This window comes from Rhineura floridana, chromosome 1 (genome assembly GCF_030035675.1).
Source record: "Rhineura floridana isolate rRhiFlo1 chromosome 1, rRhiFlo1.hap2, whole genome shotgun sequence".
Classification (NCBI taxonomy): Eukaryota; Metazoa; Chordata; class Lepidosauria; order Squamata; family Rhineuridae; genus Rhineura; species Rhineura floridana.
Genome location: NC_084480.1, coordinates 78,757,813 through 78,770,640, shown reverse-complemented (window position 1 = coordinate 78,770,640; position 12,828 = coordinate 78,757,813). Strand labels below are relative to the sequence as shown.

At 44.7% G+C, this 12,828-nt stretch overlaps 1 protein-coding gene across 2 annotated transcripts in view; it reads left to right on the top strand.

Moving 5' to 3' along the window:
- The window catches only part of DTWD2 (DTW domain containing 2), a 165,963-nt gene that overhangs the window by 62,666 nt on the left and 90,469 nt on the right, over nt 1-12,828 (top strand). For both annotated transcript variants that reach the window (XR_009762349.1, XM_061624609.1), the window contains exon 2: nt 1,391-1,481. Coding sequence is in view for 1 of the 2 variants with exons in the window: in XM_061624609.1 (XP_061480593.1) it covers nt 1,391-1,481 (91 nt within the window). In the remaining variant the exon portion in view is untranslated. The remainder of the gene's footprint in view (nt 1-1,390; nt 1,482-12,828) is intronic.

Here is a 12,828-nt window from a genome sequence, read left to right as displayed (position 1 = left end):
CTTTTGAGTTTGAATACTATATGTTTTCTGGGAGGGCAGCTGGGTGGCTAACTTATAAACATACAATAATTGCCCATTGCCCTAATAGCAAGCTGAGATTGCTTGTACTCTTAGAATTGTAAACAAATATAATTTTAATTGTCTAATGTATCAGCATAAATAGTTAACGCCATTTGCATGTTTATTTAATGTGACTGTATTTGAATAGAAAATGTGTGGCTGGGAAAAGATAAGAATTCATAAGAAGGAATGCTGTTTGCTATTCCACCACAGGCAGCTAAGTGTGCTGGTCTAGTTCTGACATCTATGTCCTCCTGAATGATAGTGATTTTTTCAAGGCTACCTAGTGAGCTTTGTGCCAAGGATTTAAACGTATTGCTAGAGTCATTTATCCTCATTTAGTTTCTGTAGCTTGATTAATAAATGAATGGTAAGTACAGACCTCTGATCTCTTCTCCTGCACAGTCCCCAATGAAAACCATAAAGGCAGAAGCAGTGCTCCATAGATTTAAAAATAATCCTGAATGATAAGTATGAGTTCTGAGTACATGCTCTTATGTCTGTGGAAGTGGGTGTGTTCAGGCAGGTTTTAACATTCTTAGGCTTAAAGAGAGAACATGTTAGATGAGGGCAGAGAAATTGAAAATTGAGTACAGGTTGTTATAAGAAGCACACATCCTGGGAAGTAAGTGTTGTTGGAGTATATGGTGCAAGTAATATATTGGTACATTAGTATTTGAGCATGACATCCAACACTTGTCCAGTGGACTTTTACTTGCATAACAGAGCTGCCCTACATGCATCCCCAAAATCTGCTCCAGAGGTCCCACACGAGGGAGTGCACGAGGGGCTGGAGAGGAAGGGAAAGCCTCATTGTGTCCACTGCTGAAATCTTGGATATCGCCCTGAGACTGAGTTTTACTGAACGTACGGTTTATGAAACCACCAATTAAAATACCTAACACATACAAGTTCTTAATTTGTATCAGGAATAAATGGTCTATACTCCAACAAAAGAAAGAAAGTGGGCTCTTGAGCGGAAGTTAAAAAATAGTGTATTATATATTTTAAATATGCCATGCCAGCAAACAAGTAATTAAGTATCCATCACTGTAAGCACACAGTATCACAAGTCATGACAATATTCCTGTGTTGCAGGATGTGATACCAGTGGTATAAGTCCAGTATTTCCAATGGTGCTCTTTCATGCTCCTGAATTTCTACCTAAGACTCTCTATGTTTGTTTATTTGTTTTAGAATGCCTACAGAACCACACAATTGTTTGGATATTTTAAAAATGTAGCAAAAAAAGCTCTCGCATGTTACATAATAAAACTGCATTATAAATTAACTCTTGATACATATTTTTCTACTTCTTTCTGCTCTGTAGCCGTCCTCAGAAGGTGTGTTTGTGTCCATTCTTGCCAGTCCATCCCTTGAAAGTCTCCACCTGTTTGTATATCATCCAGCATCCAGCAGAGGTGAGTAAGGTTATAGGAAATGACAAAGTTCAACTAGCAATTTTACTCAGCCAGCAATAGAAAAGAACACAAGTGAAAAGTGTCTAAAGTTATGTGAAGATATCGACCCATTGTGCAACAGCTGTGAAAAAGGCAAATTCTATGCTAGGGATCATTAATGTGATTGCTTTGAAAATAAAACAGCTGATATCATAATTCCATTATACAAATCTATGATGCAGCCGCATTTGGTATGCTCTGTACAGTTCTGGTTGCCTCATTTCAAAAAGAATATAGAATCGGAAGAGGTTTAATAAAGGGGCAACCAAGATGATCAAGGGTATAGAGCAACTTCCCTATGAGGAAAGGTTGCAGCATTTGAGGCTTTTTAGTTTAGAGAAAAGGCTAGTAAGGGGTCACATGATAGAAGTTTATAAAATTATGCATGGCATGGAGAGAGTGGATAGAGAGATGTTTTTCTCCCTCATAACACTAGAACTCGTGGACATCCAATGAAGCTGATTGCTGGAAGATTCAGGACAGATGAAAGAAAGTACTTCTTCACGCAGCACGTGGTTAAGCTATGGAACTAGGTTTGAGAGGAGGCCACCAACTCTGATGGCTTTAAAAGAGGATTAGACAAATTCATGGAGGATAACAGTATCAAAGGCTACTTTCCGCAATAGCTATGCCCTACCTCCACAGTTGGAGACAGTATGCTTCTGAATACCAGTTGCTGGAAACCGCGGGGGGGGGAGTGCTCTTGTGCTACGGTCCTGCTTGCGGGCTTCCCATGGCCATCTGGTTGGCGACTGTGAGAACAGAATGCTGGCCTTGATGAGTCACTGACCCGATCCAGCAGGCTGTTCTTATGTTCTTATTTTTACTTTTAAAGCTGTTACCAACATCGCTAACTATCTGACCTTTTCTGCTAAAGATTATTTTTATGCTTATTTTAAAATTCAGTCCTTATTTATAAATATATAATTCACATTTAAATATGTTACAAAATTGAAAAACAATTACAAATTCAATGTAGCATGAAACAACAAACCTTCCATTTGAACTCTAAACTTATCAAAGTCTAAACACCATGCCGGTTAAAACAAAAACAAAAAAACTCCAGGTCTTAAACTTCAAGGTAATGGTAAAATGTGCTAAATGTGCATCTTGCGTATTCTACTTACAACTGTTGCATACAAGTTCATATAAAGCAGCCTTGTATTTAAGAATTGCATGCAGTTGAGTGAGTGGACTGACAGAGGAGAGATGGAGTGCTCTGTCTGTAATGCATGCCTAGTCCCCAGCAGACAAAAGTTACCAATATCACTACAAGTAACAAACAAAAGCTGCAATCCTAAACCCCACTTCCTTCTGAGTAGACATGGTTAGGATTGCAGTTGGGCAGATCTATCTAAACCAGTGGTTGCCAAGGCTCTATGAAGCTATCACCACATCTATAGCCTGGCCACTCACATGAGGGCAGGGGCGGCCAGTTGGGCCCAATTCCTATGCCAGCAAATTGGGACCTACGTCAGCTAACTGATGGCTTGGGATCCAGCAGGTCTTGGGCCAGCTCAGCCACAACCCTGCCCTTAGATCACCCAATTTTGAGGGCCATCTGCTGTGCCTGTCCAAGCATTTGGTGGGTGGAAGGGGTCTGCACCAGAGGCCAGTGCCAGCAAAAGCAGGCAGAGGGGCGCCTTCACTCAATCCAACTCCCTGCATCTTGACATAAGGTGTGTGTAGGGGGGGGTTAGGTTGCAGCCTAAGGCACTTAAAGTATTACAGTAGGGCCCTGCTTATATGACGGGTTAGGGACCAGGCCCCCGCCGTAAAGCGGAACCCATTGACTAGAGTGGGTTGCATTGCGCTGCACGAAAATGCTGCAAAATCGGCTTTAAAACGGGGAGTTTCCCCTAATTGAAAGCCGCCACATCAGCGGAACACCGGAAAATGGAATGCCGTAAAATGAGGCCCTATTGTATAGTATTAAAGTACAGTAATACCTCAGTTAAGGAATCCTCCAGGAATAAGCTCCTTTTAACTAAGCCTTTTTAAAAGATGAAACTGACCAGATTTGCTTTGCTATGGATAAACTTTCAAGCCCGTGTCTTTGCTTTAAGGTGAAACTAATCAGCCTGTGTCTTTGCTATCAATAAACTGACAAGCCTATGCCTTTGCTTTAAGGTGAACCTGATTAGCCTGTGTCTTTGCTTTGCTAGGGTGAACCTGACAAGCCTGTGTGTTTGCTTTGCATTAAAGAGATCTCTTGCTTTCTCCTGTGCATGTAAAGGATGATATCAGCTGGGTAGCTAGTTTCACCTACCGGTTGAAGGCAGAAGAGCACTGTTGAATTTTGCAGGCACCTCCCACTCTGTGCCACTCCTTGCCTCAGTTCTCTTCTGCCTTCACCAAACACAGTTGAGTTCTCTCTCTGCTCCGTTGGTTCAAGTCTGCATAGTGTGTCTGGGTTAGTTATTGTTTTTCACTTTGTTATTGTTGGTTCCTTTTCACTGCTTCCCTGTTAAAAAAAAGGTTTTGTCTTGTTTTCCCACCTCCGGAGTTCTAACCGCAGTGCAACACCACCAGTGAAGGGGTGCCCCCCACCTCAGCATCAGCATCATTTCAACTAGCTGGCAAGCCCACCCCCACCAGTCTCACAACTGCTTCCAGCCTTACTGGAGCTTCAGTGGCAGTCACCGGCATGGCCGTGGCGTCTTCCCTTGCAAGTGGCCATGGCAATTAGAGTGCACTGCAACAAACTGGCTTCCCTCACGTGGCCAGCTACATTCTTGCGCCCCATCAAGGAGGACCTCGATGGATATTCGCCAGCTCGGGACTGCCTTTGGCCTCCTCCTCCAACAACTCTAGCGCCGCCGCATACCATCACTGCAGCCCTTAGCCCCCGTAAGCCCCACTGCACGTTGCTCCCATGGGGAAAGCAACCTGCAAGCCTGAGCATCCCACGAAGCTGAAACTGCTCCCGCCTACCCCCAGACCAGATGCAGTGTCAGCACCTGTACCAAGTCAGGCTTTAGGACCTTTGTGTATTATGGAGACACAGATGGAAACAGCGATGGCCCACCCTTCTACCAACAGGCAGGAGGTGGCTGAGGCACATGTTTTGGTGGGCAGGGTGGCTCCAGAAGGCATGTGGTCTAAAAATACCAGGAAAGCCAATAGGGGTTGAGGAACCATAGGGAAGGCCTCTCACAGCACCACCTGCAGAATGCAGAGGGACCAAGAATCCTTATCAGAGGAAGAAGGCAATCAGCCTAACCCTTCCCTGGATTCCATCTTTTCTGCAAGATCCTCCCCTGAGGTCTTTGCAGGATTTCTGGAGGTGCCAATGTCTCTTCACCTCTTCCAAGAGACTGGGGAGTGGGGAATGCTGCAACTCCCCTTTCTCCACATACTCATCAGTTACAGGTGGGGAGGCTCCAGCCTGGTGGCTCTGAAGTTCAGCCTATCCAGTTACATCTGTCAGGTCACTTGATTCAACAATTAAGGGACCAGCTCGGGGATTCTCTCCTGATCGATCTGGCCAGAGACCTGTCTGCCTCTTCCATTCCCACACGGCTCCAAGCACAGGACACATCAGCACCACCACCTGCTCAGACAACTTCTGGAGTGCAAGTGGTACAGGGTTCCACTACAAGCCTCGCTTCAGCGCACTGGCAGCCTCCACTGAACTGTATATCACCAGACCCTTATACCACTGCCCAGAGCAGTCATACCCAACCTCCAGAAGATACATCGCTCGACCCAGACAATGACCTACTTGTCCTGGATGAAGAAGAATGGAGTGAAGACTCAGAATTGGAAGAGATTTTGATCAATAGGATATTTCAGGAGGCGCACTTCCTCCCCCTCCTGTGCAAGGCAATGGAAGCCCTTACTCTTAAATTCCCCAGAGGAACCTCCTGCCCCATCGATATCAAGGGTTTCAGTGGTGTGTCCAGACCCGAAACCCAAGTCTAGAGTACTGAAACCCTAACCCTACTTCCTAAAGTGCTCAAATCTGAATTTGACATCCCATTACAATTCAAGAAATCAGTTCCGATTGCTAACAAGTACAACAGGCTGTAACAACATGTCATGGACCAGCTGAAAGTCCCACACATAGACACTCCCATTGTAAATCTGCTGAACTCATCCTTGAACCCAAAGGACTCGATTCCTCATCTCAAAGACACAACAGAGCACAAATTGGATCAGGGCCTCAGGAGGATCCATGAGGCTAGTGCATTTTCCATCTGGGCAGTGGCAGCATCCTCAGTGTTCGCTAAAGATTCCCTTCTGTGGTTGGAAGACCTGCTGAATGACCCACAACAGCAGGACCCGGCCCGAACCTGCAAGTCTCTGCTAAAGATCTCTCAGGCAGTAACCTTCATGGTGGATGCATCCATGGATGCCATACAGTTTGCAGTGGCAGGTGTCTTCACTCGATGAACCCTATGGCTGCACCACTGGGAGGCCAACACCACAGCCCGCTCAAATTTTGCCTCAGATCCCTATGTAGGAAGAGTGTTATTTGGTGATGACGCCTTAGCCAGCTTCTTGAAATCCAAGGATAAGAAGTCAGTGCCTTCCTCCAGGAAAAAGGATGACAGAAGATCCTTTCGGAGATCATTCCACTCATATCTGACATCACAGTTCTTTCAAGGCTCTAGGACATCCGGAAGGGCAAAGGATGCCAGGGCTAGCCACCCCTTCTGGAACTGGCAATGCAACCAGTCTAAAGGATGCCAACAACACTTCCCCAACTGTTTGGGATTCGGATCGCAGTCACGAGGAAATAAGCATCAGTTCTGATGCCAACAGCCCTCCGGCGGGAGGACGCCTCCAACTCTTTGCTCACCAGTGGAGGGAGACATCATCAGATCAATGGGTACTGCACACCCTCTGGTACAGTCTAAGGTTGGAACTCACTCTCCCCCCTCCAGTGAGATTCATCCCATCTCCCCTATCGGCGTCCCCAGTCAAAAGGGAAAGAGTGTTGTAAGTGATTTCCCATCTACTTCAAATTGCAGCTATAGAACCCGTCCTGACCAGGGAGAAAGTTTTGGGAAATTACTCACTCTTCTTCACTGTCGTGAAAAAAGACATCTCATACAGAGAGGTACTCGACCTAAAAATACTGAACGAATATGTCAGATACCGCAAGTTTCGTATGGATGCCTTAATTTCAATCAAGGAAGCCTTGAGAAGGGGAGATTTCCTCACTTCAATCGACCTGAAGGAGGCCTACCTCCACGTGCCTATCTTTCTGCCCCACAGGCACTACCTCAGGTTAGTGGTGGGGGACGACCACTTCCAGTTCAGGGCTATGCCCTTTGGCCTGTTGTCTGCCCCCAGGGTATTCATGAAGATTGTGGTTGCCCTAGTGGCATGCCTCAGGATGCATGGAGTCCATGTCTTCCCCTACTTGGATGGCTTCCTGATTCGTTCCCCATCGTTACACAAGGCCTGGAAAGATCTACGTGTCACCTTGGCCTGCCTGAAGGACCATGGCTTTCTAATCAACCAAGCCAAGAGCCAGTTACTTCCATCCCGCTGCATTATACATCTGGAAGCCACAATTGCCTCGCAGCAGGGAACCCTGAGATTGGCACAAGAAAGAGTAAACAAGATACGCAATGCAGTGTCAAGTCTTCTGTCTTCCACTTCAGCAGACCTAATGCAAATGGTGGCAGTTCTGGGGTTGATGGTTTCTACCTTCCAAACTACTCTGTGGGCATGTCATCACTCCCACACCTTCCAGTAGGCGCTACTGCCCTTCCAAAGCTACATAGCTGCCAGGCATCACCACAGAGTGGCACTGTCACCACTGGTCCATCAGTCTCTGCTATGGTGGACTCACAAACCCAATCACAATCCTCCTCGAACCCTGATCACATCAGATGCCAGCTTGACAGGCTGGAGAGCCATCTGCAATGGCCAAATAGTTCAAGGAACATGGACATCACAGGAATCCACACTGCCTAGCTCCTGGAACTTCTGGCAATTTGTCTTGCCCTGATGCACTTCGCCCACATTGTTCTCCACCCACTGGAAAAGAGCTTCCTTCTGGAGATGGGGAGACAGTGTGCTTCCCTGATGGTTCAAATGGTCAGAACAGACATTGTATCAGCCAAACCCATCTCCAGAAGGAAGCTCTTTTCCAGTGGGTGGAGAACAATGTGGCAAGACAAATTGCCAGAAGTTCCAGTGGGCGCTATCCTGGCAGACTATTTTAGGGGGGAAGACAATGATCAAGTGGACTGGCTGACTGCCAGAAACTGAATTAGGGAGAATGGAAAGTTCACCCAAGCATGTTTCAGGAGATAGTGAAGCTCTTTGGCAGAGTCAAAGTGGACCTTTTTGCCATCCCTCACAACTGCCAGGTGAAGAGATTATTTTCCAGGTATGCAACACCAGAGGCTAAAAGAATAGATGCCCTGATATCCCAATGACCTCCAGGCTGATTGTGCTCCTCACCACTTCCAATCATTCCCAGAGTAATCCAAAAGATCCCAGCCGAAAGGGCAGCAGTTCTACTAGTAGCACTCTGGTGGCCAAGGAGACCTTGGTTTCCCGAACTCCTCGATCTATCGGTCAACCCTGCATGACAGATTCCCTAAGGAAAGACCTGGTGTATCAGGGACAGCTTCTCCACCCAGGCCCAGGGTGATTGGCACTTCATGTCTGGAGTTTGAGAGACGACAGCTCTTAAAGAAAGGCATTCCACCCCAGGTGCTGGAAACAATTATGGTCTCTAGACGTCCTTCCACCATTAGAATATATGAGGGTACATGGAAGGCCTTCTCAACCTGGTCGCAGAAAAAAGGGATACTTCCAAGGAAAGTGGGTATCAACGAGATATTTTCCTTCCTGTAAGATGGTTTATCATTGGGTCTCAGGCCTAACATCCTATAGCTCCAGGCCTTGACGTTATCAACTATCCTCTCCAGGTCTCCAGACAACCTATTGGGTTCTCATCTTTTTCTCAAGCACTTTCTAAGGGAGGCAACATTATCAGTGCCACCTATGGTTCATTGCTACCCGACCTGGGTCCTGCACAGTGTTAACTGCCCTACAAAAAGCCCCCATTTGAACCTTTAAGTCAAATATCTCTTTGTCTACTATCATTTAAGGTCTTGTTTCTAGTGGCCATTACTTCAGCCTGTAGAGTGTCTGAGTTGAATGCCCTCTCTGTGGATAGACATTTCTGTGTGTTCCACAAGGATAGAGTAGTTCTCTGCACTGTCCCTTCCTTTTGGCCCAAAGTTCTGTCTACCTTCCACTGTCAACAAGAGCTGGTGCTTCCCTCCTTCTGTCCTAATCCTGTTCACCCCACAGAGAAAGCATGACACTCACTTGATGTGAGGAGAGCCCTTAAAGTGTATATTTCTAAGACAAAATTAATACACAAAACAGATAGTTTGTTTGTATCATTTCACCCAGTGTCGCTAGGGAATAAGGTTTCCACTTCTATGTTAGCTAGGTGGATCAAAGGCTGTATTACTTTGGCTTATGCCTCTCTGAGACTGGTCCACCCGGCCAGGATAGTGGCTGACTCCATGAAAGTGGCAGCCATGTCAGTAGTGTTCTCCCACAATGCCTCTGGTAGAGATTTGTAGAGCGGCTACATGGACCATTCCTAATACATTTCTTAAGCATTACAAGATAGACACCTATGTGTCCGCTGAGGTGGCCTTTGGGAGGAGAGTGATACAGCGTATTCTCTGAGACCAATAGTATTTTCAGCCCAGTGATGTTCCCACCCTACATGGGTCAGCCTTGGTATGGCCCACCTGATATCATCATTTATGTGTACAGGAGAAGAGACATTTGGTCTTACCGTGAAATGGTCTTCTCTGTGCTTGTCAAAGGATGACATCAGGGCCACTCCCTAGGAGGGCTGAGCTGCCTTCTTATCACAAAATAGGCCTCTGGCAGAGAGTGTAAGTGCTGTTGTCTTTTGTCTTATTGGTGTAATTTCTATCATTCTTTCCTCCTTTATTGGCTCATCATTGAGAACCGAGGCAAGGAGCACCGCAGAGCAGGAGGTGCCTGCAAAATTCAACAGTGCTCTTCTGCCTTCAACCACTAGGTGGAGCTAGCTACCCACCTGATACGATCCTTTGCTTGCACAGAGAAGACCGTTTCATGGTAAGACCAAATGTCTCTTCTGTCAGGCCTGGGAAGGAAGGATCCAATATGATTCAGAGGAGGGGGAAGGAGGGAGTGTGGGTATGTGCCAGGTAGGCACCCTTTAAAGCCCCTGTTTCAGCTGCCCCCACCATCTATGTGCAGGTGTAGGAACTTGTTCCTATTCTTTCCATGTTATTCCTACCTCTGATACCAAAGATTCTGTTAATGAAGTAATGTCAAGGAATGCATCTACTTTGTTAACTGAGGTATTACTGTATTATAAATGGCGAGCAAAGCAAGCAGGGCTGGCAGTCCCTAGTAATATCAATATTTTAGAGTGGTTTGAGATTGGCATTGATTCTAAGTAAGAGTTAAGGTAGTGTGTCTCATTATCCTGTAAAGGAGAAGCCAAGTGTGTGCTGTGCTTAGAGTTGTATTGCAGCAGGTCACTTGCAGCCAAGTTTTGAAAAGAAATATTCAAATTTGAGGCAAGGGTGTTAAAAAGAAAATTGCTTTTGGTGTGCAAACTATATTCTTGGACCAGATTCCCAAGATAATGGGAATATTTTAGATTGCTGAATATTTAAGAAACAATTTGAGGGTTCTTTGGATGCAGCTGTAGAGAGTGACCCTCAGAAAAATGTTGGTGTTCATGTGAATTCATATGGTAGTCATGTGTTCTTTTTTCAACATGAAGGTAGCAGAATGTGAGTGGAGTTAGAGAATCTGAACTATCATTTACCATTCTAGAATGGAGGGTGGGGGAATTTCATGATAACAAGACAAAAATAGTGCTATTTTAAAATCTATGAAGGAAATTTAAGACCATAGAATGTCTTTGGATTGTCATATTCTTGTGTCAATAATGAACTTCATTTATTGTCTATAGAATTCCCTATCGAGCAATGAAGATTAAGTAGTAAAAGGTTTTATGTTGCATATTATCCATTTCAGAGAAAATCAAGAATTTGATTACATAGAAATTCAAAAGCAATTTAGAAAGTTACTACTGCCCCTCCACCCACCTTATTCGCCATTTATTTGGGGGACATTTCAAAGCTTCATAAACTTCTTTTGTAAACTATATGCATATTGTCATCTGTGATGATAGCAACTCAAATGCAGTTATTTCTAGGTCTGGGTCCTTTGTCTATTGAGTGAAATAGGTTTCATATTTTACAGAGCAGGCATGGCATTTGAACAATGCTCATATTAATTTAGTATGATTGCTCTGTCAAAACCAAAACCAAGAAAAGCCATAAGCCATTTGATAGCTAGTTTCATCCTGTGTTAGATAATTTCATCATTTTACTAGGCATTTCCATGTGTACTGTATACCTGCTTACTTTCTGCTGCAACTTTCTGCCTAGAGCATGGAGGGTTGTAGCCAAAAAGTGGTCAGAATTCCAGTGGTACTTTCCATGGTACAGTAGTACCATATCACTTTCAGGAAACATGTCATAGGCAAGCTGAAATATTGAATGTTCCCATTTTTTCTATAGACAGCTCTCACTTTTCCCTAGGTGATTTTAAAAACACTTCAAAAGGAACCAGGAAGCTCTTTCTTTGGAGAATTGAATTGTCTTCTATATTTATGAAGTCCACTTACATGTCAATCCTAACTGTGATTTTCTTTTCAAATGAAAGGTGGGCTTGTTTCTCACAAAGCAATTGGGTAAGAACATAAGAACATAAGAAGAGCCTGCTGGATCAGGCCAGTGGCCCATCTAGTCCAGCATCCTGTTCTCACAGTGGCCAACCAGGTGCCTGGGGGAAGCCCGCAAGCAGGACCCGAGTGCAAGAACACTCTCCCCTCCTGAGGCTTCCGGCAACTGGTTTTCAGAAGCATGCTGCCTCTGACTAGGGTGGCAGAGCACAGCCGTCATGGCTAGTAGCCATTGATAGCCCTGTCCTCCATGAATTTGTCTAATCTTCTTTTAAAGCCATCCAAGCTGGTGGCCATTACTGCATCTTGTGGGAGCAAATTCCATAGTTTAACTATGCGCTGAGTAAAAAAGTACTTCCTTTTGTCTGTCCTGAATCTTCCAACATTCAGTTTCTTTGAATGTCCACGAGTTCTAGTATTATGAGAGAGGGAGAAGAACTTTTCTCTATCCACTTTCTCAATGCCATGCATAATTTTATACACTTCTATCATGTCTCCTCTGACCCGCCTTTTCTCTAAACCAAAAAGCCCCAAATGCTGCAACCTTTCCTCATAAGGGAGTCGCTCCATCCCCTTGATCATTCTGTTTGCCCTCTTCTGAACCTTTTCCAACTCTATAATATCCTTTTTGAGATGAGGCGACCAGAACTGTACACAGTATTCCAAATGCAGCCGCACCATAGATTTATACAACGGCATTATGATATCGGCTGTTTTATTTTCAATACCTTTCCTAATTATCGCTAGCATGGAATTTGCCTTTTTCACAGCTGCCGCACACTGGGTCGACATTTTCATCGTGCTGTCCACTACAACCCCGAGGTCTCTCTCCTGGTCGGTCACCGCCAGTTCAGACCCCATGAGCATATATGTGAAATTCAGATTTTTTTCTCCAATATGCATAATTTTACACTTGTTTATATTGAATTGCATTTGCCATTTTTCCGCCCATTCACTCAGTTTGGAGAGGTCTTTTTGGAGCTCTTCGCAATCCCTTTTTGTTTTAACAACCCTGAACAATTTAGTGTTGTCAGCAAACTTGGCCACTTCACTGCTCACTCCTAATTCTAGCTCATTAATAAACAAGTTGAAAAGTACAGGTCCGAATATCGATCCTTGAGGGACTCCACTTTCTACAGCCCTCCATTGGGAGGACTGTCCGTTTATTCCTACTCTCTGCTTTCTGCTTCTTAACCAATTCCTTATCCACAAGAGGACCTCTCCTCTTATTCCATGACTGCTAAGCTTCCTCAGAAGTCTTTGGTGAGGTACCTTGTCAAAAGCTTTTTGAAAGTCTAAGGTAGAACACTGCCTTCACATTTTACCATTTATCTCTGATTCTACAAGGGCTAGAGACTTAATTTTTTTAAAAAAGCAAGCTAGAAATCTGAACTGGGTGAAATGGGCATCCTCAGAATCTGGACAAAGATCAGGCAACTGGGCTATTTGGCTACCAGATTCGTGATGTAATTGCATCATACAGTGGTGTGACAATCAAAGCATTAAGATGCCTCTCTAAGTTTTCACACAGCTCTGAGTTACACATCTCACAATGTACATCTT